At 44.8% G+C, this 23,899-nt stretch overlaps 1 protein-coding gene across 1 annotated transcript; it reads right to left on the minus strand.

Annotated features, from left to right (window-relative positions):
• Window positions 1-216: 216 nt before the first annotated feature.
• Window positions 217-23,578, minus strand: PCBD2 (pterin-4 alpha-carbinolamine dehydratase 2). Its single transcript, XM_054079306.1, has 4 exons — window positions 23,507-23,578; window positions 20,317-20,448; window positions 3,628-3,708; window positions 217-2,158 (listed from the first exon to the last, which is right to left on the minus strand). The coding sequence occupies exons 1-4, from the start codon at window positions 23,570-23,572 to the stop codon at window positions 2,063-2,065; spliced, it is 375 nt and encodes a 124-aa protein (XP_053935281.1). The 5' UTR covers window positions 23,573-23,578; the 3' UTR covers window positions 217-2,062.
• Window positions 23,579-23,899: the final 321 nt, after the last annotated feature.

Raw genomic sequence — 23,899 nt, forward strand, 5'->3', positions numbered from 1 at the left:
GATCCGCAAACCACCGCAGCTGCACAGCCCTATGCCATAGCTGGGCAGTGCAGCTCTTTGAGCTACATTAGTTGGTGAGGATTTTTTTCCCCTGAGTATGTAAATAAATATCAACATTCTAAACCAAAGACCTCCCAGTAACTAAATACTATTTATCTTAAATTTATCTTAAAACTAAACAGCTTTGTCACATATGTATAATAATAAAGAAACGAATTACAAAGGAGGAATTTGATTTTATTGGTTTGATTCACAGCGCATGCCTCATATATCAACTTCGAACAACAGAGTTTTCACAGTTCATCAGAGATGTTGTCAAAACTTTGGGTGAAGCTCGTTTCACTTCCCCACCAGTAACCGGAGACATCACAGCCTGCTCGTTTGTTTCAGTTTTACTCATTCCTCACACCAGTGACCATTTTCAAACCATATCAGGGAAATGTGCCGCTTCGCTGGGGAAAGGCACTTGTAAGAAAAGAACATTTGAGCACGTAGCTTGAATTTGGGTGTTTGTAGGTATTAACTTGCTCTCCCAAGGATGGTTACAAACAATAAACCCCAACATCACACTGCCTGCGACCAATTAGCATGTGGCAGCGCACTTGCTAAGGATTAACCCAAAATACCTTTCCACTTTATCCACGCGAATCCTTGCGTGGCAGCTGGTGGCATTTTGCATCCCAAATATCTGAGCGACCACACATCTCGCATACACACCCGATATAGATTTTGGTGCTCACTTCAGTATCTCACTTCTCAGTAGCTGCGCCGCCAGTGTCATTCGAGCGATGCACTCAGGCATTTCGGAGGTGTCAGTCTCCCGGGAGCTCCGCACCCAGAGCTCCTCGCAGGGACATCGCAGCGGCACAGCAGAGCGAGCGGCCCTTCTGTAAGCCTGACACAGGCTGAAATCTCCCTGCCGGCAGCAGTGAGGATCATAGGATAAACCCAAAGACTTTTAAACCATGAAAGAAATTATTTTAAGCCTCATCAGTGGGATGTGCAGCTCTTGGAGCAACATTTGCGATGAGTAATTGTGGCTACGAAGAAAGAAAAGGGTGAGCATAGCTTCAGCCGAGCCCAGCTTAGCAAGAATCCTGCTAATGCCGCTTCTTTCACCGCCGGCAGCTCCGGCCAGTGGCTCCGGGCGCTCAGCCAAGCTACCCCTTCCCCGATCTGGAAGGCAGAGGAGCGTTACAACACAAACAACGGCGTGATCCTGCAAGGTGCTGAGCACTAACACAGCCCAGCCAAGCACTTAAGCACAGGTTTCATTTAATGATGTGAGTGCCAGAAGCTCACTGGGATTTTTTTTTATATTTGCTGGACCAGAGCTAAAGTTTTCAGCAACTGCAGGATGCGGCCCTGCGTCTCAGTTGGTTCTCAAGCACATAGCAAGACTTCTGGTGGATATAGCTGCTAGGTTGTGGATACCAGAAGGGCAGATGGGTTTGAGGAGCTATCAGATAAGCACAAAATAAACACCAAAACGCAAAGCTGTAACTGCTGGTTGAGCTGCAACTTCAAGGAAGCATCATAAGCTGCTTGTGTTGCTCTCACCAGTGTCCCTTGCACTTGCCACTGGTCACCGGCAGAGACTGAGGTACCAAACCAGAGGGGACTGACCTGGCCTGGATGGTTTTACGTTGTCTGAAATGCAGGGATGTACAGAACTATAGGAGGGAAGTGGCTGGGCACAGAGCACGCTTGCACAGTAGCTGCCACCGGGCTCAGCTTCTGGGGGCTCGAGGAACACCAACGCGTGTGGGTGGGCTCCTGCTTTCATTCCAGTTGGTTTTACTTTCTGGAGTAGGATTGTTCAAACTTATCTGTTGGTGGTTTATCTGCTATATCCTCAGGCAGAGCCAGCAATGGCAAAGGACAAGCACAGACATGCAGAGGGGTTTCAGTCTGAGGTCTCAAAGACCAACAAAGCTAAGTCACTCCTTTTACAAAATGTTTTGTCTCAGGGGTTTTGTGAAATCAAGAGTTACAAGGAACGGGGATACCATTTAAATACAAAATATTAGTGGACACTGTATAAAAGCCTTTCTCATCTTGGTTACACCGAGGCAGCAGCTTTGTCAATAAACTGAGCCAGCTTCACATCTCTCTTGGACAGTCCACCGCAGTCATGGGAAATCAGAGTTATTTGAACCTGTCAAAAAGGAAAAGAAAGTGGTTACAAAGCCATTCTGATCTTGTCCACGTACTCTGAGCAGCAATTCACCAGGAGCACTGTGTGTCTCTGTACTGAAAGGGCTTTACATGACGCACCCTGCAAGCAGTGAGCTGGATGCTCCCTGCTCATCTAAACCAGGAGACGTAGGTGAGGAGGCTTAACAGAGCCTGAAGTTGAATCAAAGCGAGCCCCTCCGCAGAATAAAACAGGCTTTGCATTTTTGGGATTCATCCAAGAAGAGGTGTCTGATTAAATAACTCATTCTTTACATTTAAATTCCACAGACGGGTTTCACGAAGAACCTGGGCCGGTGACCAAACTGCCAACAGCCGAGTCAGGGGCTCAAGCGTTTTGTTAGAAACCAGCAGCCTGAAGGTGAAAAAAAATGTTGAGCTTGTTGCAGATTAATTTCAAAAAGAAAAACAAACAGACTGGTGCATTTTGCTGTGACACAGCCGCCTGCACGGGTTTGTTTAGACTGAGCCAGATGACGAGTTGGGCGTTACTTTGTCTCACCTTTGACTGAGATTTTGAGAAGAGGAAAAAGAAGAGAAATTCTGAATATTCTGGAAAGCCAAGAAAATAATGAAGGGTAGTGAATCAGGACTTTGTCCAGTGATGATTTAATGTCCCCTTAAACAGGGTGACCTAAAGGGCTGAGGAGGAGCCTGTGCTGGGATGACCCTGGGGATGTCCTGCCCTGGGGGTGGTGGCTCCCAGCCGCAGGCTGCTCGTCCACAGGTACTTTTAGTATATTTTTGGCAGGACTGACATATATTCACCCAATGCTAAAGCAAACACCTCAATATAATGCAATGAGAAGCATTAGAAAATAAAGGCAGAGCAATAATTTCCCCCCTGCACACAGCACCTTTCATTCGAGGGCTGCAGTGTACCTTGTAACCCTTGTAAATAGGAGACCACCACCACTTAGGTAATAGTATAAACAAATTTTATAAGCTGCTATGTTGAGACATAGGAATCTACATTTTTTTTTAAAAAAATCAAAATTGTGACTGCCAGGCTCTCATTTAGGTTCCTCCACATCGATGGTCGGCTACCCTACACCGCTGGGCTCCCGACTTGTTGCACAGAAAGGAATGAAAATCACTGAGTGTTCAGTACTTTCAAAACAGGCATTTATTCAGGTTGGCCAAACAAGAGTTTAAAGGCTTCTATTTCAGTTTTAGATCTCGGCCAAAGAGGTGAAGTGACAGGTCCGAATCACAGCTGGTAGCAAACAGCGGCAAAGAGCTTGATTCCTGGGGCCACATCACCATGACAAACACCTCAATGTCTTTAAAATCTCTTTATAAAGACACAGTCTCGTTCCATTCCCCTACTCCTCCTTACATATAAGCTACAGAAAAAGGCAGCAAGGATGGGCCAGTGGTTTGGTGTCCTTAACTTGCCATGCCTGTAAGTAGGGGTGGTGAACACGTTACCTTGCTGTAGACATTAAACCATTCTGGGTGGTGATTCATCTTCTCTGCTTGTAGAGCAACACGCGTCATAAATCCGAAAGCCTAAAGAGAGAAAGGGCAAAGAGGAAAATACTCCTCCACCTGCCAGTGCTGGCAGATCTGCAAGATTCACTTCCAAATGTCAAAAACTCCTAGAGATGCTCCAGATCGCTGCACCTCGAGTTTGTGAGTGTTCAAGGAGCATTTCACCTTCCCATCCCACTGATGCATCTCCTGAGACAGATCATCCCTTCAGAGCCCGGTATATCACTCTGCTCAATGTTATTAATACTTTCTCCAGGATTCAAAGCTGTTGCATGGGAGCAGTGATTTTACCTTTGGCATCCAACAATGATTTTTAAACATCCATCCCAAACCTCTTATCCCACCTCAGAAACGCGCTGTTTGTAACAAAGCATCACGGCACAGTATTCCTGTGCTAGACGGATATCAGCTCTCAGAAACCTCTCCTTTCTCGTAACTGTTTTGCTATTTATTTCACTGGGGTGGGTTTGCCCCTCTGCTTTATGAGGAAGGGCTTTCCCTTGAAATGATTTAAAAGAGTTTTCCCAATCCTCTGCCCCTTCATTCTACACAGCACGCTCCCCCGGGGCACGGGTTTTATCACAGGCTCCAGAAGAAAATAATAGCAAGTCCTTGCCAAAACATTTATGAACAAATCATTGCATTATAAAAAAAAAAATTAGAATGTCCAGGTAAATCAAGAACACAATTATGCAGCGGGGCTTGAAGGGTCTTGGTGCGCGAGAAGATCGCCTCTAAGTCAATGGGCTTTGTTCATACTGAGCTCCATCCACAGGGGTTCAGGATCCGAATTAACGTGCAGAGCTAAAGCAACGTCCACGTTCTAGTCTGGTTCGTATTACAACACAAAAAGCTCAACAAAACCCTACCTGATTTAGGTAGTTTTTAGTGCTAATTTATGGAAGAGAGTGTATCCCCGCATTCCACCAAGCAACGGCCGTTTCAAACAAACATGTGGTGTACGAATAACGTATAATGGTTGATAATAGTTTCAAGTCTTTTTTTCCTCTCACAAATTACAAAAACCTTTAAGTAAAAAAAAAAAGCATCGGAGCCTGGATGAAGTATGACTTTGTTAGACGCTTTGCCAGTCAAATGAATGCAAACGTTATAATCAGGGAAAATCATTCCAATGAGGTTTGTCAGTTGGAAATCACCAAACTGTCAGCAGTTAAAAAGCTTTTTTCTTTGACCCAAGAGCATTCCAAAATTCGGGAAAATCTAATTTCCCTGGCTTGAAGCTTGGTTTAGTTTTACTTGGAGTGAACAACTGCTTTTAAAAATTCGCAACTGTTACAGCAGCGCAGTTAGAAGCAGAAAGTTGCAACTGGTGCAATCAATGTTAGCAATGATATGGAACACTTTTGCATTAACAGTTCCGAATTTAAATGTTTTTAGAGTGTTCCTGCTTAACAGAAATGCTATTTAAGAATGCTGTTTCCAATAATCTATACACTGAAATGTCTCCAACAATTTCAAACAGCAGTTGCGTCTGCAACTACATTGCCTTTGCGCAACCAACCAGCAAGGGAAAAAAGACATTAAATGTATGAAAACCCTACTGGATTCATGCACGCCCTGCCAGTGTCTGTCTGTCCATCCCAGGGACTCACCCACCTATGGATATACACAGGTCACACTACACAATCACAGCTCATTGATTGTGCGGCAATAATCATTGCTCCGATGAAAAGCAGACAGTGAACTACGTGAGCAAACAAGTCTGCTTGCTCTGCAGACCTTCCTTCATGCTTTGTGATGACAAATCCTCCTGCTCCATGGACCACCATATCCTCATCCATCCATGGACAATCGTATCCTCACCGATCCATGGACCACCACGCCAAACCACCGCCTCTTCCCCTGCAGATGGGAAAAAGCCTCCAGCTGGATAAAAAAGCCATTGGTCTCAACACTGTGTATCTTCTGCTCAACTTGGGGCTGCCCGAGTCACGAAAAGGAATGGATTATGGTGCAGAGAACCCTCCCCAGGACAGGTCCTGCTGCTCCAGTTGATCCTGACTGTCCCAGTCAGGGCAACTGGGTGTTACAGCGAAGGACGAAGCATGCACACCCACCAGACGTGCCCACCTTTCTGCACACCCTGACGTTCTCCTTCACTGCAAATTCCCCAAAGCAAATCACTTCTTGCATTTTGGTTTATTTTAATTGTACGTGAACAGCATCTCCCACTAAGAAAATGAGCTACAGTTCTACCGAGCAATTTCGCCAGTGCAATCTCCATTAAGGTCCTAAATACTTCCTTTGCTAATTAAATTAATTGGAACGCTATTGTTTATGAATCACCTTTATATTTGCAGAGTCGTAACCTTTCTTTGGGAAAATACAATTGGCTCTGGAAGGAAAAGATATTTAGGTTTGAATAGATATGAAAACACTATTACATAAAATCAGTTTGGACATTTCTTCACGTCTTGAAACTTGATCGGTAATTTGGTCTAATTGGTGATCAAGGAAACTATCTTGTGATCAATTAAAGTAATTACCACATTCCGGCAACACAACCAACCTTAATTTGAGCAGGAGTCTGCACTTCTTCAACTTTAATTAAAAATAATGAAAATTATTAAGCAGTCTGCAGTGCAAGATCATTGTCAAGACCGCACTGGTGGGCAGAGTTTATCAGACCATCACACTTTTCTTGATGAAAGTGGGGCAAGTCCTTCACTGACGACATTAACCTTCACTTTTACTAAATCAGTAACAGAGTTCTGCAGCCCCTCAGCCACTAAGATGAACTTCTTCACATTTTCCCTTCAAACACAAAAAGGGAGGGGAGAAAAAGGATTTGTGCATTTTCCAGAAGCCGTAAGAAGTAGTAAAAGAGGCTTTGATGTATTAAATATTGTAAAGCATTCCGGGATTTCAGTAACAGGCATTTTAGGCAGACAATTTCAACCTTCTAGGTCGAAACCTTTAATCCTTCTAGGACATTTGGCCTAAAATAACATCCTGATTAATGTAAATAAGTACATTGCATCACTGAAGTGATGGCAGACTGCAGAGTCCCTGTAACGAACCACAAAGAGTAACAGAAGAAGTAATGAGTGGAGGAACCCTGCACAGACAAGGAGATGCCTTAGGCACACCCGTACGTCTCCTCCCTTCATGTTTTTTAAGATCCTGAAAGAAGGAACTAAAAACTAATGGTGTTTCAGCCTTAACATCACTTCTAGACCATTTCTGAAATACTAGCAGCCATAGTACGTCTCCATGAGATAAAAATCCAGGCTATTCCTACAAGAACAAGTTGACCTGATCAAGTAAAAAACCCCAAACCATACTTCAAAAAAATGTAGCTATCACATAATGTTTCAGAACTGGTCAAACTGCTTTTGAAAGGAACAAAATACGCTATCACAAAATAAGATTTAAGGCGACTTTTGTTGCCTGAGAATAGGAAAACCAGGGCCAGGCACTGCTGTCAGAAGTGGGAGGAAAGCTGAAATTCCATCCACCCCTCTGCACTGCACAAAGCTCAGTGCCGGGAGAACCACAGGATCCCACAGCTAATCTGCTATTATTCTTCCTTTCACAGTTCTTAAGCAAGGAATCAATTCATCTTAATACTTTTTAAACACTCTGCTTTTGTACAATGCTTGCCAACATTATCTTGATGAGTTATACATCAAAGCAACACAGGTCGATATGTCGCGCTAATACATCACTCGCCCACGAGTCCCCGGTGATGGATTACCCCAGTGCATCTCCAGAACAAAGCAGCTGACAGTATTTGACTCAAAAGTGGAGATACTCAAGAAAAACAGCTGAAAGGCTCCATAATACAACCATACCCACTTTTTTTATTTGTTTGTTTGAAAATGCACGCGCTACAAAGAGCGTACTCGGGCTTCTTAAATCCTTTGGACACTCAGCTAAGGAAACCACAATGCTAATGACAAGTACATTAAGGTTTCTGCCTCCCATCTGTAGCGTTAACCTTGACCTTCTACAGTGTGAGGGCTACCTGTCTTCCCTTCCCCACCCACCCGCGCTGCATCTGTATCAGTTATCAGTGGGAAATGAGTAAATAAAACAAGTTACAGCGACATGCAAGGCAAGAGATGACTATGCTTCACACATTTGCTTTCCATTTAGCCGAGTAAAAACCACCCACTACACAGCACGTGTTGTCCTTAGCAGTTTGACACTTAGAACAACAATAAACTCACATCATTAAGGTTCACTTCCAAACTGCAGCAGCTTTCACACACTCAGCTGCCACCACTACCTAACAGTGAGCTACAGGGCCGCAGATAAAAGGGAAAAGCTCTTTAATGTTGAGCTATTTTAAGTTATGTTTAGTTAAGGCACGAGGGTTTGATTTAATCTCATGATATTTTCTGTTGTGCTCTCAAGAAAAATCCAGGGTTTCTTTCGTTTTGATGCTGTTTACTCCACTAAGAAAGACTTTTACCTCACAAACGTGCAAAAATCATCTCACAAGGTCACACTCTTCATCTGAAAGTGACAATTTTTGCCATCCTTGAGCAAAAAAAAGAGGAATCCAACTAGTATTAATATTAAGGAAGGTGATGGCAGCCCAGGAGGACAGGTATTCATTTTCAAAAACACATGCCCATTTTGGGATTCTTCCCTGTTGGCATCATCATCCTGCCTGAACCATCCCCAGGGACACTGAATCCACGTGGCATTAGAGATTTTCCCCTTTTCTTCTTTTTTTTTTTTTTCTGGCCCTGTCTGGGTACGTTCAGAACATAAATCAGGAACACCTTCCCACCGCTCTTCCTTTTTTTCAATGCCATTCCAAGAACAGTGCTTAAGAATGCAACTAAATCATGTCCCAAAACAGAGCTAAATTCAGATTATTCACGTCCCCATCTCTCTGGAAAGAATGCAAGCAACGGACAAGCTGGCTCAGGCGTTGGGACTGCATTTCCCTACTCCCTCCATCCCCCTCCACCCCGGCACGGGCAGCCAGCAGGGCCTGAAGGTGAACACCACCTAACAAATCACAGGTAGATAAGTTTTTTTTCTCCTCTTTAATAGCTTGAGCAGCAAAATATTGTGAATGGAGCCAAGCTTCCCATTCCCCCGGTATCGCTCCCGGCTGGGGAAATGCAGGACACCTCACTCTGATAGACAGTAATAAAGGGAAAGGATGGAAGAGGATTACTACAGACATACTGGCAAGCAGTGAGGTGCCATTTCTGTCTTCATAATGAAACGTGAAACTAAAAAAACTCCACAACTACAATTTCCAGCTTAATTGTCTATGCTTTTCTGTGTTTACAATACTCTCTTAACATCCAGAGCCGACTGCTTGCATCCCCCATACTTATCTGCATACATCATTTATACAAAAGTGAAATGCTGTTTTGCTCTCCAAAAAAAAGTTACCTATTTATATTCATTTTATAGCTGTAAACACTACTCTCCGTGTTAGATCCGCAGCAGCGTACATGAAAACCTTTGCACCATGTCCTACAAAGAACGCTGTTTCTGCCTCCCAACACTTGTTTACAATTATATCCGTGAAGAAACTAGCTCACCAGTTCTATATCAAACATTTTTGACAGCAAAAGCACAAACACTGATCTATTCTAAGTAGTTTGCCACTCTATGTAATCTTGGAAAAGGCATTCTTGCCTTTGATTCTAAAAATGTTTATACTTCATACATTATGCAAATAGTTTTTATATATTAAGAAATAACGCAAGCAAAGCTCAAGTTAAATTAAATTCTTCAACAATAACCTTGCCAAAGCACTGATTTTCCTATTAAAAAAATTATTGCAATTTGTTGATCTTACATTGGATGAAACATACTGTAACAATCTTCATAATTTATGTCCTGTTGGGACACTATGATTTAAAGTAACATAATACAGACCAGCATCACTGCTAATCTAAACCACCTGACCAGATAAACAACAGCTTCCCCTTCTCTCTTCACTGAGGGCGTTTCTGCTTATTGTCATATGATTTACCAATTTGAAGAACACGGAGAATAAATGGAGGCAAAGAGAAGTGGAGCTCAGAGGCACGGCCTTCCCTCAACGGGAACGTTTCTCACGCGGGTACCGGTACAATGTCAAGAGCCGCAGGAGATGACAGAAGGCAATTTTAGGAATGCTGTCCCAGGAAAAGCCCAAGCCGCTTGGAAGTTTACCCTCGCCCGGCACAATCTAGACCAGGTGCGGCACTAGACGCGACACCATCCGGACGATGCTCGAAAGGCAGCTCTCCAAAAGAGGATTAAGTCAAAGGCTTCATATCCCAAGCTCAGCAGTGACCTAGGGTGGCCATAAAGCAGGTGCAAGTGTAATTTGCCCCATCTGAGGTTCAACTGGTCTGAAAAACAAATACAAATTTTCAGCTAAGCCAAGGGGCATGGGGATCAATGGAAGAAAAAGGACTAAGAGGAAGGTAGAGAGCACTGATTTGCCCTTAGAGCCTTCTCCTTGCTTTGTTTTCCTCTCCCCCTCGTGCTCGCTAAGTCTGTAAAATACCCTCGTGTGCAATCTGCACAACGAACCTCAACTTTATCTTTTCTAAGCCTGTTCCTATCAGGATTTTCATAACTGCTGAATTTAGACCTATTTTTCTCTCATTGGTGATAATATGATACAAAATGTTACATCTATTACCTTCTTCCTGGTCACATCTTGACTTTTCCAGCAGCCTCGGTGCTGAGGATCGTTTTTCCTATTCTCATTTTTATTACAATAAGTGGCTGCACCTGGATTTCACGAACAGAGAGCAGATAATATTCTCAGTGATTCAACGAACAGACTTCACATCAAAATTAACCGCCTATTCCACCAAAAAGATTTATAGACTTGACGGAGTAGAAGTGAGAGAACACGGAGGTGTCTTAAAGCAGCATAAAAACTTATTTCTGCAAGCGATAAAAGTTTCAAACCGAGACTTCGCTGGCTCAATACAACCCTAATACAAAATATATTCATTTGCTTATTATAGTTGCCCATAAAGACTACTGCAAAATAAGTAGGCGTCCTAAATCCCAACCAAACTGGGAACAAGGTCCCATGCTGGGTGTGATCCATCACTTCTTACAGAAATATTCAAAATAAGCATTTGGTTTTTTTTCCCCTTCCTAGTTCCTTAGCACTCTGGGTAATCATAGCCCCATAAATATTTTCTTTATTAAAAAATGTAGATCTCTAAATGAAATTTCAGAGAAAAAGAAGGAAAATAATCCCAGGTTTCAGGACTGAACCCAAATATGGAAGAAATTCTCTTCTTACTCATAGTCAGCTAAACGTGGCTCTCCACCTCTCAAGCCATTTTTGTGTGCTTTGTGCTCAAAAATGGGATATAAATGTTACATTTAGGAGGTTTACACCACATAAAATTACTATTTCAAGAAACATGACTTTTTAAAATGAGCTTTTTGCACCCTACCTAAAACCATTAAATAATACAGCGAAGCCTCCATTAACTGAGCACCTGCTAAAGCAATCAGTCACTTAAAATAATAAACTCTCCTGGCTGTGCAACTGAGAGAACAATGATAATTTTACTTGTTAAAGCAAATGTTTGGCCCAGCAAATCAAACTCCGGCTGTACTGTAATAAAGCCATCATGCAAACCACTATAAAAACAAACTACTAACAAGGTGCAGTTACTCCCCAGTTTTGAATTCAAGCATCCAAACCCTCTGCCAAGGCTCTGCCCACCAACGCGCTTCGTGCTGCACAAGGATGCTGCTGCCTGGACAATAAACCATCCTTGGTTGCACCGTGCCCACCCACGACATGAAGCCAGTGTAAAACAGGTCCAATAATTAAACTATATGAACGTTTCACTTCACAAAGGTGCTCAAATCCTCTGACTTTTACAGAGCTTGGGTATAGTGTAGAAGAACAGTGAAGTTCATTATCCCATCGCACCACGTTATGGCTGGAACAGATCTGGCTACAGCAGAACAAAACTATTTCCCCCAATGTTTCTTTTTACTTGTATGCAGATGAATGTTTTCATTCGGAAGACACACCGTACACGCTGTTGATTACTTACGGACCACTCAGACAAAATTCTCCTTGGTCTTTTGGCCAAGATTACACCAGTACTACCAGTTTAAACCCCAAAATCTTCTCCGCTGAGTATCCAAGGACAACCATATCCTGTCTATGAGAATCCTCTAAATCTCTGCCATTTATGATCCTCAGAAAACATCAGGGAATGATAAGAAAGGCATTGCATTATGACAGATTAGGAGAAGACCCAGCCAGTTTCATGAAAATTTCATCTTCCACTACCCTCCTACCCACTACCCTATTGGGTTTTTGGCTTTGGTTTGTTTTTTTAAAGATCAGGTCAACAATTCAAACATGCAACGCAGAAATCATGATGGAGGCACAAGGAATTTGGAGAGGACTTCCAACTACCCTCTTGGCCAAGCCAGAATCTAAAAAGACCTGATGCTATGAAATAAAGCAAACTGAAGAACATTTAATGCAGATCCAGTCAGGGAATTGTGTCACTCAACTGAGAATGGGTCTTCATGCTCTCTAGATTAGAAGAGAGTAGAGGATACATGGGGGCAGTGAATTTAGCAGGAGACTTACCTGGGCCAGCACTGGCAGGCATTTAATTTATATTGCACTATAAAACTCAAATACTATTTTGCAGACAGGCATTTCAAGTCTAGAAGTGACAGATCCTCTGAAAGAAAAAAAAGAGTAGGAGAGATCAAGCATTTTCCCAGACAATCAGTTTCTCTTCAGGGCATCCTTCAGCCTCTAAGCAGTTGGGTACCCTGCCTGGTTTGCCATGGCCACCATCCCCTGTGTGATCCGTGGGTCACCTAGACCTGTGCTGTTTCTTCTGTCTCTGGTATTGGAAGAACGGCTGGAGCAGGTCATGGAGAAATGGACAAAGACAGCTACATGAAGTTACATTATCAAGAACCAGGCTCATTTAACCGCCACCAATTTAGATAGACAACCTATACTTGGCAATTTCAGCTGTCTTCAGCCCCTTCTGTGTGCTCCAAGCACATGCCCGCAAGTGGCAGAGTACATTCAATACACAATATATGGAGAGCTTCCACAGTTTTTTCTCGTTGGTTGGCTTTTCACTAAGATACGAGGGTTCCTTTGGGCAACCCACACCGTTGTACACATGGGAACAGAGAGGTGGGCTCACAAGGGGAGACAAATCCTAATTCCAAGTCCTCCAGTGAACATCAGCTCTCTTTTAGAAATCCATACAAGCACACCACAAAGGGAAACCCTTTGTACACCTCTGTTTTCCCACCAGATTGGGCATTACGAGACACACGCATAAACACAACATCTTGGGCTTGTACAACTAACAGTGTCTGTGCTCGCTACAAGCGCCAACCCGCTACGTCACAGAAGAGATTCTCCTGACCAGGGACACCTTGGTCATACACAGACACACATTTAACAGTTTACTGAACGGATCGTGAAATCAGGACTTTTCCCTCTGCTCCTTGGAATAAAATAATGTTTTCCTACAAAGCACTTTCAGCACTCAAACCCCATGGTGCAATGCTGACTCAGCACGGGCCTCCACGCTTGTCAGCGCGTTCCTCACCAAACCACTCCAAGACATCACAGCCAGCTTTACGTTTCATAGAATCATGGAATAGTTTGGGTTGGAAGGAACCTTAAGATCATCCAGTTCCACCCCTGCCCTGGGCAGGGACACCTCCCACTGGATTGGGGGCTCCAAACCCCATCCAACCTGGCCTGGAACCCCTCCAGGGATGGAGCAGCCCCCACTGCTCTGGGCAACCTGGGCCAGGGCCTCCTCACCCTCAGCGTGAAGATATTCCTCCTTACGTCTAGAGAAATTCCTCCTTACGTCTAAGAGAAATTCCTCCTTATGTCTGTGTTTGCCCACATCAACTTTTCATCTCAGCCAAACCAAACTTAAAGGAAGAAAACAGCAAGGGAAGGAGGAAGAAGGGGGAAAAAAAACCCTACACGAAGCAGGTTTGCAGCTTTATAAAAAAAAAAAGGAATGAAAAAAACCTTACGCTCGCTTCACCCCGATAAACTGCGGCCCTGCCAGTGGCTTTTCAGAGCAGATGTAATGTTTTAGCCAAACGTGATTGTTTGTGAAAGAAATAATTCTGATCAAAACCCGAAATTGCAGCCAGCAGAAGCGCTGCACTTCATCATGTTAATCCGCCCTGACGGGGAGCGGCGAGCGGAGATTCCTACTGCGAGAGGAGCAGATGCGAAAGGTCAGCGCCGGCCCGCGACTTCAAAACCCTTAACGTGTAAAACAGTGTGCATTAAAGCCTGAAACGGCTCACCGCGGGATTAACGGATGTCCGCTAAGTGGGTTTGATGTGCTTGTGGCAAGTAATGGTTAATTTTTAAATAGGGGCGTCGTAGATTTATTTTAGTTTACTCTGCCAGCCAGAGTCCATTTTTAATTACAATTGCAGAGGACAATATCCCATAGCGTCCCTCTCTTCCCTGGGAGGACGAGAAAGTGAGAGCTGCTAGCGTAAAAGGCAATTAGTGGTTTGAAAACATAGTCAGGCATTATTCCAAAAGCAAAGGGATGCAAAAGGTTAAACAACCAAGACAGGGAGAGGGGATGTTTGCATTGAACCAGCATCTTTCCAGCACCCCCATAAAAATCAATTTTAATGCATTGGGAGTTGAAGACACTGGGTTTCCTTCACTGAAAAGTTAAAATATTACTCAGAGTGAGTAATGCTCTTCAGAAAAGGCAGCGTCAGTCTTCACTGCGTTTTCCCAAATGAAGGTGTCCGATTGAATTCAAAATTATGCCCTTTTTTAAAGGCGGTTTAACAAGGAAAACATCTGAACTTCACTTAAAATCAAACTGACCCGCTCACATTCACTCTCTCTCGGTACACACGTCGGGCAGCCCTGCCTGCATGGCTGATAGAACGTTTGTTCTGTTTAATTTGAACAGAGTGAACAATCAATCCGTGCAGCTGGAAAAAAAAAAAGGAGAAACGTTTCTCCTACTCCAAATCTACACGGCAGCTTGTGAAATCCAAGAGGCGTTCTGACAAATAATTTCTTTTCAGATCAGCGCACGAAACAAGCACAAAGCAAATGCTGTAATAATTTTCGCTTGAGTGATAATAAATCCATCTTTTAAGGAAACGTTTGTATTAGAGCCAAGTGGAGAGCAGCCCAAAGGTCAGCTGGGCAGCTTTAAGCAGTGGCCTGCTGAAACACAGACACAACAGGTCTACTTGGTGGGGCAAACCCACACATTAGAAAAGCCATTCTTCCCAAAAATTATAAACAATAAAATAATGATTTCTGTTAAGGAAACACATGATTTAGCTCATCAAGAAAACGGGCAGCCCTAATTATAGTTAAGTCACAACAAAAACTAAGCTGATGCAACATCTACGACACCTGTGATGGGACATTTTGGAGATGAAGGGTACATTTTTCACTCCCAGTCTTCAGCTTAAACATGATCAATTTTATTTAAATATGATTAATGTAACATTTTAAATAATTCTGGCAGCCCGATATTGGTGGCACTGACATGATGGTGTTATAGTGGTGACATCGGCACTGTGACTTGTCATAAGCAGGTGGGACAGGAGGGTGGTGGGATCTGGCTGAAAAGGAGATGAGATACCCCAGAGCATTAAGAGGAACAATCACTGCTCACCACCTGCCTGACTTGTACCAGCACAAATTCCCTGTACGCATTACAACTGTGAAGCTTTAATGAAGGGACTGAAGGACAAAACAACGGACCCCAGACCATAAAGAAAGGTTAACTGCGAGGGACTTGAAAAGACGTAAGAGGCTGCTGATGCATTAAGGCAACTATATTTCAGACCAAAAAAAGCATTGCCAACCACAAAACAGTGGTCTAAAAATATTCTGGAGCACTGGCTGACTTTGCATATGGTCTTGTACCCCTCCAGCCACACTGGCCATGGGAAGAAAACAAATCCTTTATTTCCAAACTCCTAGCATCAAGGACTTAATTTCTGCCTAGATGCCATCCAGTTCCCTGTTTCCACCGCTACAGACTCCCCAGCTTTGCAGAGTTTCCCACCTGTAGCAAACCACTGGCTGCCCAGTAACTGGAAGCATCACTGGAAACAGGACACGCTGAGCAGGACACCTGAATCATCTCATCTTCCTCCAAGGGCAGGGAAGGAGACTCATAGGCTTCCAAAGGAGCCGTCTCCCCACAACTTCTCGTTCCGTTTCACCCAGCCCCGGAGCTGCCTGCCTCCTGCGGGCAGTGCCAGGCAGTGGTGCAGGCAGGAGGACGGTGTCTGGGTCCCGCAGCTGCATCTCGACCCGCTGACTCCGAGGCGAGAGTGTTATTTACTCAATCACAAGAATAAACTCAAGGAAGGTGTGACCATCCAGGAATCATATATTTTTACTGTGCTCCGCTCCGAGACACTTGAGCCAGTTCATTCACTCCGTTTCAGCCTGCAGGTTAACCTCTGCCAGTCCCCAAAACTTCACTACCAGCTTCTAATAAAGGAAAATGTCAACAGGCAAACATGCCAGAAATTCATTATTTTCAGATACAAAGATTTTCTCAACTCTAAATCCACCCATAAATAATTCTGATTTATTGTAAATCGGTTATTGTATTCATAAACGCAGGGAAGTTAGTGAACAACATAACTACCAAAAGAAATACTTTCATAACTTCGCAGGTGCACAAATCACAGCATATGTGAGAGGACTCAAAGGATAAAGGAAAACGAAGCAGTTTAGGAAAGACTATATGAAAACCAGCACCTACCTAGGCGGATAAAACCCAACATTTCTTTTCATTCGACAGGCAATCTAATGGAATACTCTAGCGGAGGGAGCAAGGAGACTGATACTACATGAAAAATAGTAATTCACCCCAAAATGAATGAAAACAGGTCCATCTTTTGATGAGCGCAAGTGACAGTCAGGGGCTGAGGCTGCCCAGGCTTTGAGGTTAAACACAACTGACATGAGCTGCACCTGAATCCAATCAGTCCCCGGGCTCCGAGAAGATTCACACGCGAGGACGAAATTTGTCACAAATGGGTTGGTTTCCGATCCTCCTGTAGCCAACTTGCTTTATTCTGACCCCCATTGAACAAATCAACTTAATGGGCACTGGGAGTGCTATAAAACTTAACAATGGAGTGATTTTAACTTTTAAAATATAGTTATGAAGCAAAATGTTGGAGAGCTCCTTCAATACTGGAAATCAAATTAAATCTAGACATTTTTTAACAGTCTTGACAGATATAATCCTAGTTACCATGTAAATTTATGGTAAGCTGCTGTGATATTAGCCACAGGTGCTACTTTTAATATATGGCCCGCATCTGGCTGGGAATAAAATTTCTCAGAGGACTGAAAATGACCTCACTATCAGACAATGGAGAAGAAAAAAAAACCACAAGGCCGCTGTGGCACATAAAAAGCTGGAGATGTGGTCCACAACCAAATATTTAACATAAAATTCATTTTAACTCTACAGATTGTAGGTTAAAGGATATTATGTTTTCAATACGTAAAAGGTGTGGACGTATTTCAGCCAAACAGCCAAAAGATTAAGGACATAAAGCGGCAATGAAAGACATTGCCTATGTATATAAAAACAAATTTCCCAATCTTTGATCAGCGCAGAAGAAAAAGCAACTGCCAGGAGTAGCAAAAGGAAGCACTGACACCGATTACACATCACAGACTGGCACCAAGTACCATCACCAACACAAATGAAGAGTATTCATCTCTTATCCAACCAAATTCGTTCAGATGTGCAATTGTGATAATACAACAAAGACGATCAAATCAAAAGGGCAAATGTGAGTACGTCTCCCTACAGCTAAAGGAAAATAAATGCCATTTTAATAAGGAAAAAAAAAAAGGCATCTACCAAAATATGCTCTGATTTGGGTTTTTTTTTCTGGATTTCAAGCAAGAGAGCTGGCAAACTTCGAAAGGAAATGCCAAGTGAGAATAATTTATTTAATAGTTCTAGACATCTTGCACATCTTTAAATAAGTTCTCAAAACCCAAGACTCCACAATTGCGATGAAACACGTGTGCTTCTGCTCTCCCCGCATACCATCCTCCAAAGCATCTCCTCGCTGTCCCCTCCACTCAAGCTCAGCTTTCGCCTGTGTCCTGTAGCCCAAAAGACAAAATGTACTTAAAATAGCTTTTTAAACTCTTAGAGCATTTGGTTTCCTGTCATTTTAAAAAAATGACATTTGAGCTCTTACGGAGACTTCCTACATGACTTTTTCTTTAAAAAAAAAAACAACCTTAATTAAAAACTTACCCTATAAAAGAAAGCAGCTGTAAATGCTGAACCTGACCATCAGCAACCATGCCCACCTTTGTAATTTCCTAACTGCGTTTTCTGCCTTTGCGTGATTACCCAAGGAAATGCAATCACACAGGCAGTTGCCCCTTAAACCCTCTGGTCAAATCCAACCAACTTTGACAAGAGACATGGAAGTTTCAGAGTTAAGGTATTCCTGCAAATCTGGTGAAAATGAGCAGCTGGGTACGGGACCCAAACCAAGCGCTCCGCACCTGGAGCCCTTCACAGCCATCCGCCGCTGCCCAGACAGGACCGCGATGGCAACAAATCTGGGAAATTCAGATATTGAAGCCAGGTCTGTCCCCTTTGCAGGACCACCCCTCCCAGGCTGCACTGACATAGAACGCTGAGAAGATCCCACGAAATTCCCAAGGACGTGGATGTCCTCAGCAACACTTCCCTTGCTCAATGACCAACTTTTAGCTATTTGTCCCAACATTTCTGCAGTTTCTTTTCTGAGTTTGCAGAACAGTAACTGGGAGAAGTTAATGAAACAGCCTGGAGGTGTAAATTAACTTTCTACCCTAATTCTGAATGTTTCTGACGGGAAGCAGAGGGCACGCTCCACAGCAAGAGAGATGTTTTCCTTCAGTAGCACAAAGACATGAACGGACAAGGGTGTGCCTTCCTGATCCTTCCTGGTGACCCAAAAGCCTTGCTACTTGCTATACTCTTCCCTGCAGACAGGGAAGGAGGCCCTGAATAAGGACCCTGATACAGCGGTGATGTTTACGGAGGCTCATCAGCACCCAGACGTATGGCAGAGCTCGAGATTTGCCACGGAGTGGTCTGAGCCCATCTGCTCTCCAAGACCTTGACCACAGCCAGTGGTTTCTGCTGAGCACACGCTGCTCAGGAAAAGCGACTCAACCACAAAGCTCTTGAGTCAGAGTCCTGGAGGGAAAGGACTCCAATTTTAACTCATCGCTGCCTACCTGCTGCACAACAGTGGCAATAACGCGCAGCAATCGCAAGGCATAAAGTGGAAAAGATGCATCGATGCGATCAGCACAGATCTTCTAGACAAGGAGCTCTCTTCTACCAGCAAGTTGTGTTTGCATTTTTCCCCTACCATTGGTGCATTTAATATTTTATACAAGATTTGGAACATGCACCCATCAAGAGCCTTGTCTCACGCTAACGACAATGGGAACACGAAGCAGACTCACTACCCAGTCCAGCACACCAGGACTGGTGCATGGTGGGCACCCACAGCCACGAAACTAAGGGCTTCCAGCTGTGACCCCAGGCTGCTTTCCAGCTTCTTTCAGAGAATTGTACCTCTAAAGCCCATTTTCATAAAAATGTATCTTCTGACTAACAAACAGCACCAGCGCTTTTAAGTTCTGGGTTACAAACCAATTCCATAAGCCAGAAGTGTCATTAGCTTGTCAGCCCTACAAAGTCAGTCCACTGCTGATCGCTTTTAACCGAGCTAATCTCAGCCTGAAAGCTTGAGGAATCTAAATAACTCTTGTTTCACAGAAGTTTCATTTCATTCTCATGCTGAAAATAATATACATAAACCAAGTTCATGTCTACACATTTGCAAGACTTTATAATACAAGTTGTGTTTATATTCCTAACATCTGTTGACATACACAGACTTTGTAAACCTGGCATAGATTTTAAAGCCACAGAATTTTCCATGCATCATGAACATTATCTGTGCAAACCAATAAAAAAAAAGCAATGAATACATTAATCACACCAGTATCATCTGCAAAACATAAATCTGAAATACCTTTCATGTCAGCTCCGCTGCTCAGTTTTCCCCACACCTGATTTTACGCCATCCAAAGGGCAGCAGGAAGAGCACCGAGGAAAAGATATTTCTCGGTCCTTTGACTTTTACTAAATACTCACACTTTAAATAATGTAAACAGAACATTTATGATGTGAAATGAACAGAATGGTACCTGCAAGTTCAATTTTTTCACGGCAGGACTAAATGCAGGTATAGCTCCGCTTTTGTCATTTGTTCCCTAAGTCGTAATAAATACAATATCTACTAACAGTCATCATAAACACAAGCATCAATAAGCATACATGCATAATTTTAATTTACTTCCAGCTTCAACTTATCGAAAGGCAAATATTTGCCCTCTAATACCAGCTTGGGATCAAATACCCTCGGGATCTTTCCTTGACTGCGATAACAGGAACAGCTTCTGACTCCACAACTGCAAACGGGGACACGGCAGCTAGTTCATAAAAATCAGTAGGTGAAATTCTGCCTTCAGCTATTCCCATAAAACCCTGATCCAACCAAGGATCCGCTCACAGTAATTACCTGATTAAAATTTTTAAAATTGAACTCTTTGTAGATGGCATCTCTTTCGCGTAACTCAGCCCAGCCCGCAGCTTTGAGATCCAGTAAAACTCGGTTCCTCTCCTCCACTGTCAGCCCGGGAGACTGTGAGGACTGTTGAGGGAAAAGACAAACCCATGCCACGAGTGAGGCTGAGGTTCTCTTTTGTACAACAATAAGAAAACTGCATGATGACATTGCGGTTATGTACTGTAGGAAGACAAGAAGGTGGGAAAGTCACTCTATAGTTTCTTACTGCTTATAATTTCACAGATCAGCTTAATCAAACCAGCCAAGACTGATGCTGTTCGGTCAGTGAGTTCGGTTAATGCTTCTGTACAAAACCAGTGACGAGCAAAAGGCTTTGTCCCAGCAATGAACACGGACACGAGCACACCTGTACCCATCCCTTGGTCATCCCAACCATCCAGGGGCTGTAACATTTGAATTAATTTTACATTCCACTCTGCCATCAAAATAAAGGATTTTTTTTACATTATACACAAAATGTACAACTGTAAGGCTAAAAAAAAAGCCTGGGTATATACTGGGAATATCATAGAATGGATTGGACTGGAAGGGACTTTAAAGTCCATTCAGCCTCACCTCCTGCCATAGGCAGGGACATCTCCCACTGGATCAGGGGCTCCAAGCCCCATCCAACCTGGCCTGGAACCCCTCCAGGGATGGGGCAGCCTGGGCCAGGGCCTCCTCACCATATTATTTCAACAGACAGAAGCAAAAAGGGAGATTGTGTTCTGTTCTCTCTAGCTTATATTCTACTATTCCTAAGAAAGCAAGAATGGATTTAAAGAGAGCAGGCACCGTGGAGTTCTACAAGCACCAAAGAGCTTTTTAGAATTAAAACAATCAAAAGGGAAAAAGTTGACAATGCAGCCACAATGACGAGAAGTCCTGAGATACAGATATAAGCACTACATTCTGCAAAGCACGCAAGTTTAAATGTGGCTTATTTGAAGCAAAAGGAGTCCTAAAGATGCTGGGAGCACAGACATAACGGATTGTACCATCTGCTTCAATATCTGAACCAGCGCTTGAACTGCGCAGAGCCCAAAGCCAGAGGAAAGTCCTGCGGGCACTTGGAGAAGGTTTGATATCTTTCCTAACAGCAGTTATCTTTTCCTAACAGGAGAAGACTAAGAGCAGGAGCAATAGCTTCGGCAATATATCCTAAAGACTGGCCTCAAATGCACATTATTTACATATATTATTAAGTTTACACAGTGCTTTAAGGGGAAGAGCTCTTCTCCCCAGCAGAGCAAACCTTACACAGCTTCAGGCTTTGCACCAGCACTCATACAGCCTGGGGAGAATGTCCAGAAAAGGGCTGACCAGTTTTGCTCCAGGAGCTCTGGAAGCACCCACCGCCAGCTCCACATTCCAGGGAATTCCATGCCCTCCCCTGCTCTGCTCCAGCAGCAGCCCCGGTGCCACCAGATGGGGCTGCGAGCCCGAGCCAAGCAGCAATTAGGGCAATTAATGCAACCCGAGCAAGGCTTTAAGATGCGGGACAGTCGAGGAGCAACATTTTACCAATCATAACGGACAGAAAACCCCAAATTGCATAAATCCACCTAACAGCATCACCACCAGGGCTTGTGCTCAGTAAGATACATCCAGCCCAGGAGATACGCTTTACAAGTCCCAAATCAAGGTAATTTGGTCTCTTTAGGCTACAAACACAGCACTGGGTTTGCAAGAAAACCAATATCGGATTTGTTGTTGCTGTACCTCAGCTGCAGGTGTGGATTTCTTACATTCTTCTTGAACATTGACACAAATTGCCAAAGCTAATGACTGCCTTGAAATACATTCTTTTATCTGGCACAAGATTAAATTCAGTAGGGTAACTAACAAAAAAATCACAAGGTTTTTGAGATGGCAAAGGCCAGGACCGCGACCAGGAGGCTGCACAAAGTTCATCGCCCGGGCTGGCTGCAGGGATGCTCCCCGTCAGCTTTAGGGACGTGGCAGTCACCTTCCTGAGGCCTCACAGGTGACAAGACAACAGGTCACAAGACAATGCCACAACTCAAATTTACAGCGTACTTTTTTTGACAAAAATAATGGAATGCTTTGAATTCGAAGGGATCTTTTAAGTTTCATCCAGTTTTAAGCCCATCTGGTTCCAAACCCCTGCCACGGGCAGGGACACGTCCCACTGCATCAGAATGCCAGCAGCATCTCCCACCTCTCCTTTTTCTTCGGCAAGCAAATCCTGATGCTTTGGGCTGCGTTTCTGTACATTATGGGTTGGAGAGGTCAACCTGGATGTCACCATTGCAACCTGTTCCTAAGCCAAACACTACAACTGGTTGCCTGCATCAAACTTGGTCTCCATATTCCAACAGACACCCCTCTGTTCGGTGGGGAGGCCCTGGCCCAGGTTGCCCAGAGCAGTGGGGGCTGCCCCATCCCTGGAGGGGTTCCAGGCCAGGTTGGATGGGGCTTGGAGCCCCTGATCCTGTGGGAGGTGTCCCTGCCCATGGCGGGGGGTGGACTGGAAGGGCTTTGAGGTCCCTTCCAACCCAAACCATTCTATGGAGATAAATAATATTTGATCCTGGTTGGGTTTCTTTATTGATTCTGAGCCCATCTCGCCCGCTCCCGCACGGGGGGGTGGCAGGGGATGGGGGGAGCAGGGGGACCCTCTTCTCCTCGCCCCATCCTATCCCACACAGGGTGGAACACCTGAACCCTCCTGTTTCCCCCCCCCCCCCCAATCCAGACGATGGCGGTGGGAAAGGGGGTACACGGGCTGGAGCCTTTGGAACCCCCGTTTCTCCCCGGTGTCCCTGTCCCGTCCCGTCCCGCACAGGGGGTGGGAAAGGAGGGACACGCGGTGGAGCGCGCACACCCCTCGTCCCATCCCGTTTCCCCCCGGTGCTCCTGTGCCGTCCCCTCCCATCTCTCCGCATTACCCCGTTCCCCCATTCCCGCACAAGGGGTTTGCGGTGGGAAATGGGACGCACAGGGCGGAGCGCGTGGATCCCCGTCCCTCCCGGTGTCCCTGCCCGGCCCCTCCCCCTCCCCCCCCCCCCCCCCCCCCCCCCCCCCGGCTCCCGCACACGAGTTGGGAAATGCGGGACACGCGGTGGAGCCCATCCCTCCCCGTCTCCCCGCCCCGTCTCCCCCCGGTGCCCCCTCTCACCCCGGCCCGGCCGCCCCCGGCCGCTGCCCGCAGCGCCGCCCGCAGCGCAGACCCACCGCCCCGCATCGCCACGCCCCCGAGACCACGCCCCCCGCATCGCCCCTCCCCTCCCACACGCGGCCACGCCCCCGAATGGCCACGCCCCCGAATCGCCCCGCCCCCTCCGCACTTGGCCCCACCGGGCGGGCACGCCGCTCTATGGCCCGGGCCCGGCCCTGGCCCTGCCGAGGAGTGGAACCGGGGGAGCTTCAAGCTCACTTCCAACCCAAATCGTTCCGTGATTCTGTGATACATCCTCAGCGATCGCGAAGTTTATCGGCGCGGTTTCTCTTTGCTGTACAGAAATAAAGAATCTCAGCTTTCCAAAAGGAAAAGATGATAGAATCACGGAAT

The sequence above is a fragment of the Cuculus canorus genome, chromosome 14 (genome assembly GCF_017976375.1).
Source record: "Cuculus canorus isolate bCucCan1 chromosome 14, bCucCan1.pri, whole genome shotgun sequence".
In the NCBI taxonomy this organism is placed as follows: Eukaryota; Metazoa; Chordata; class Aves; order Cuculiformes; family Cuculidae; genus Cuculus; species Cuculus canorus.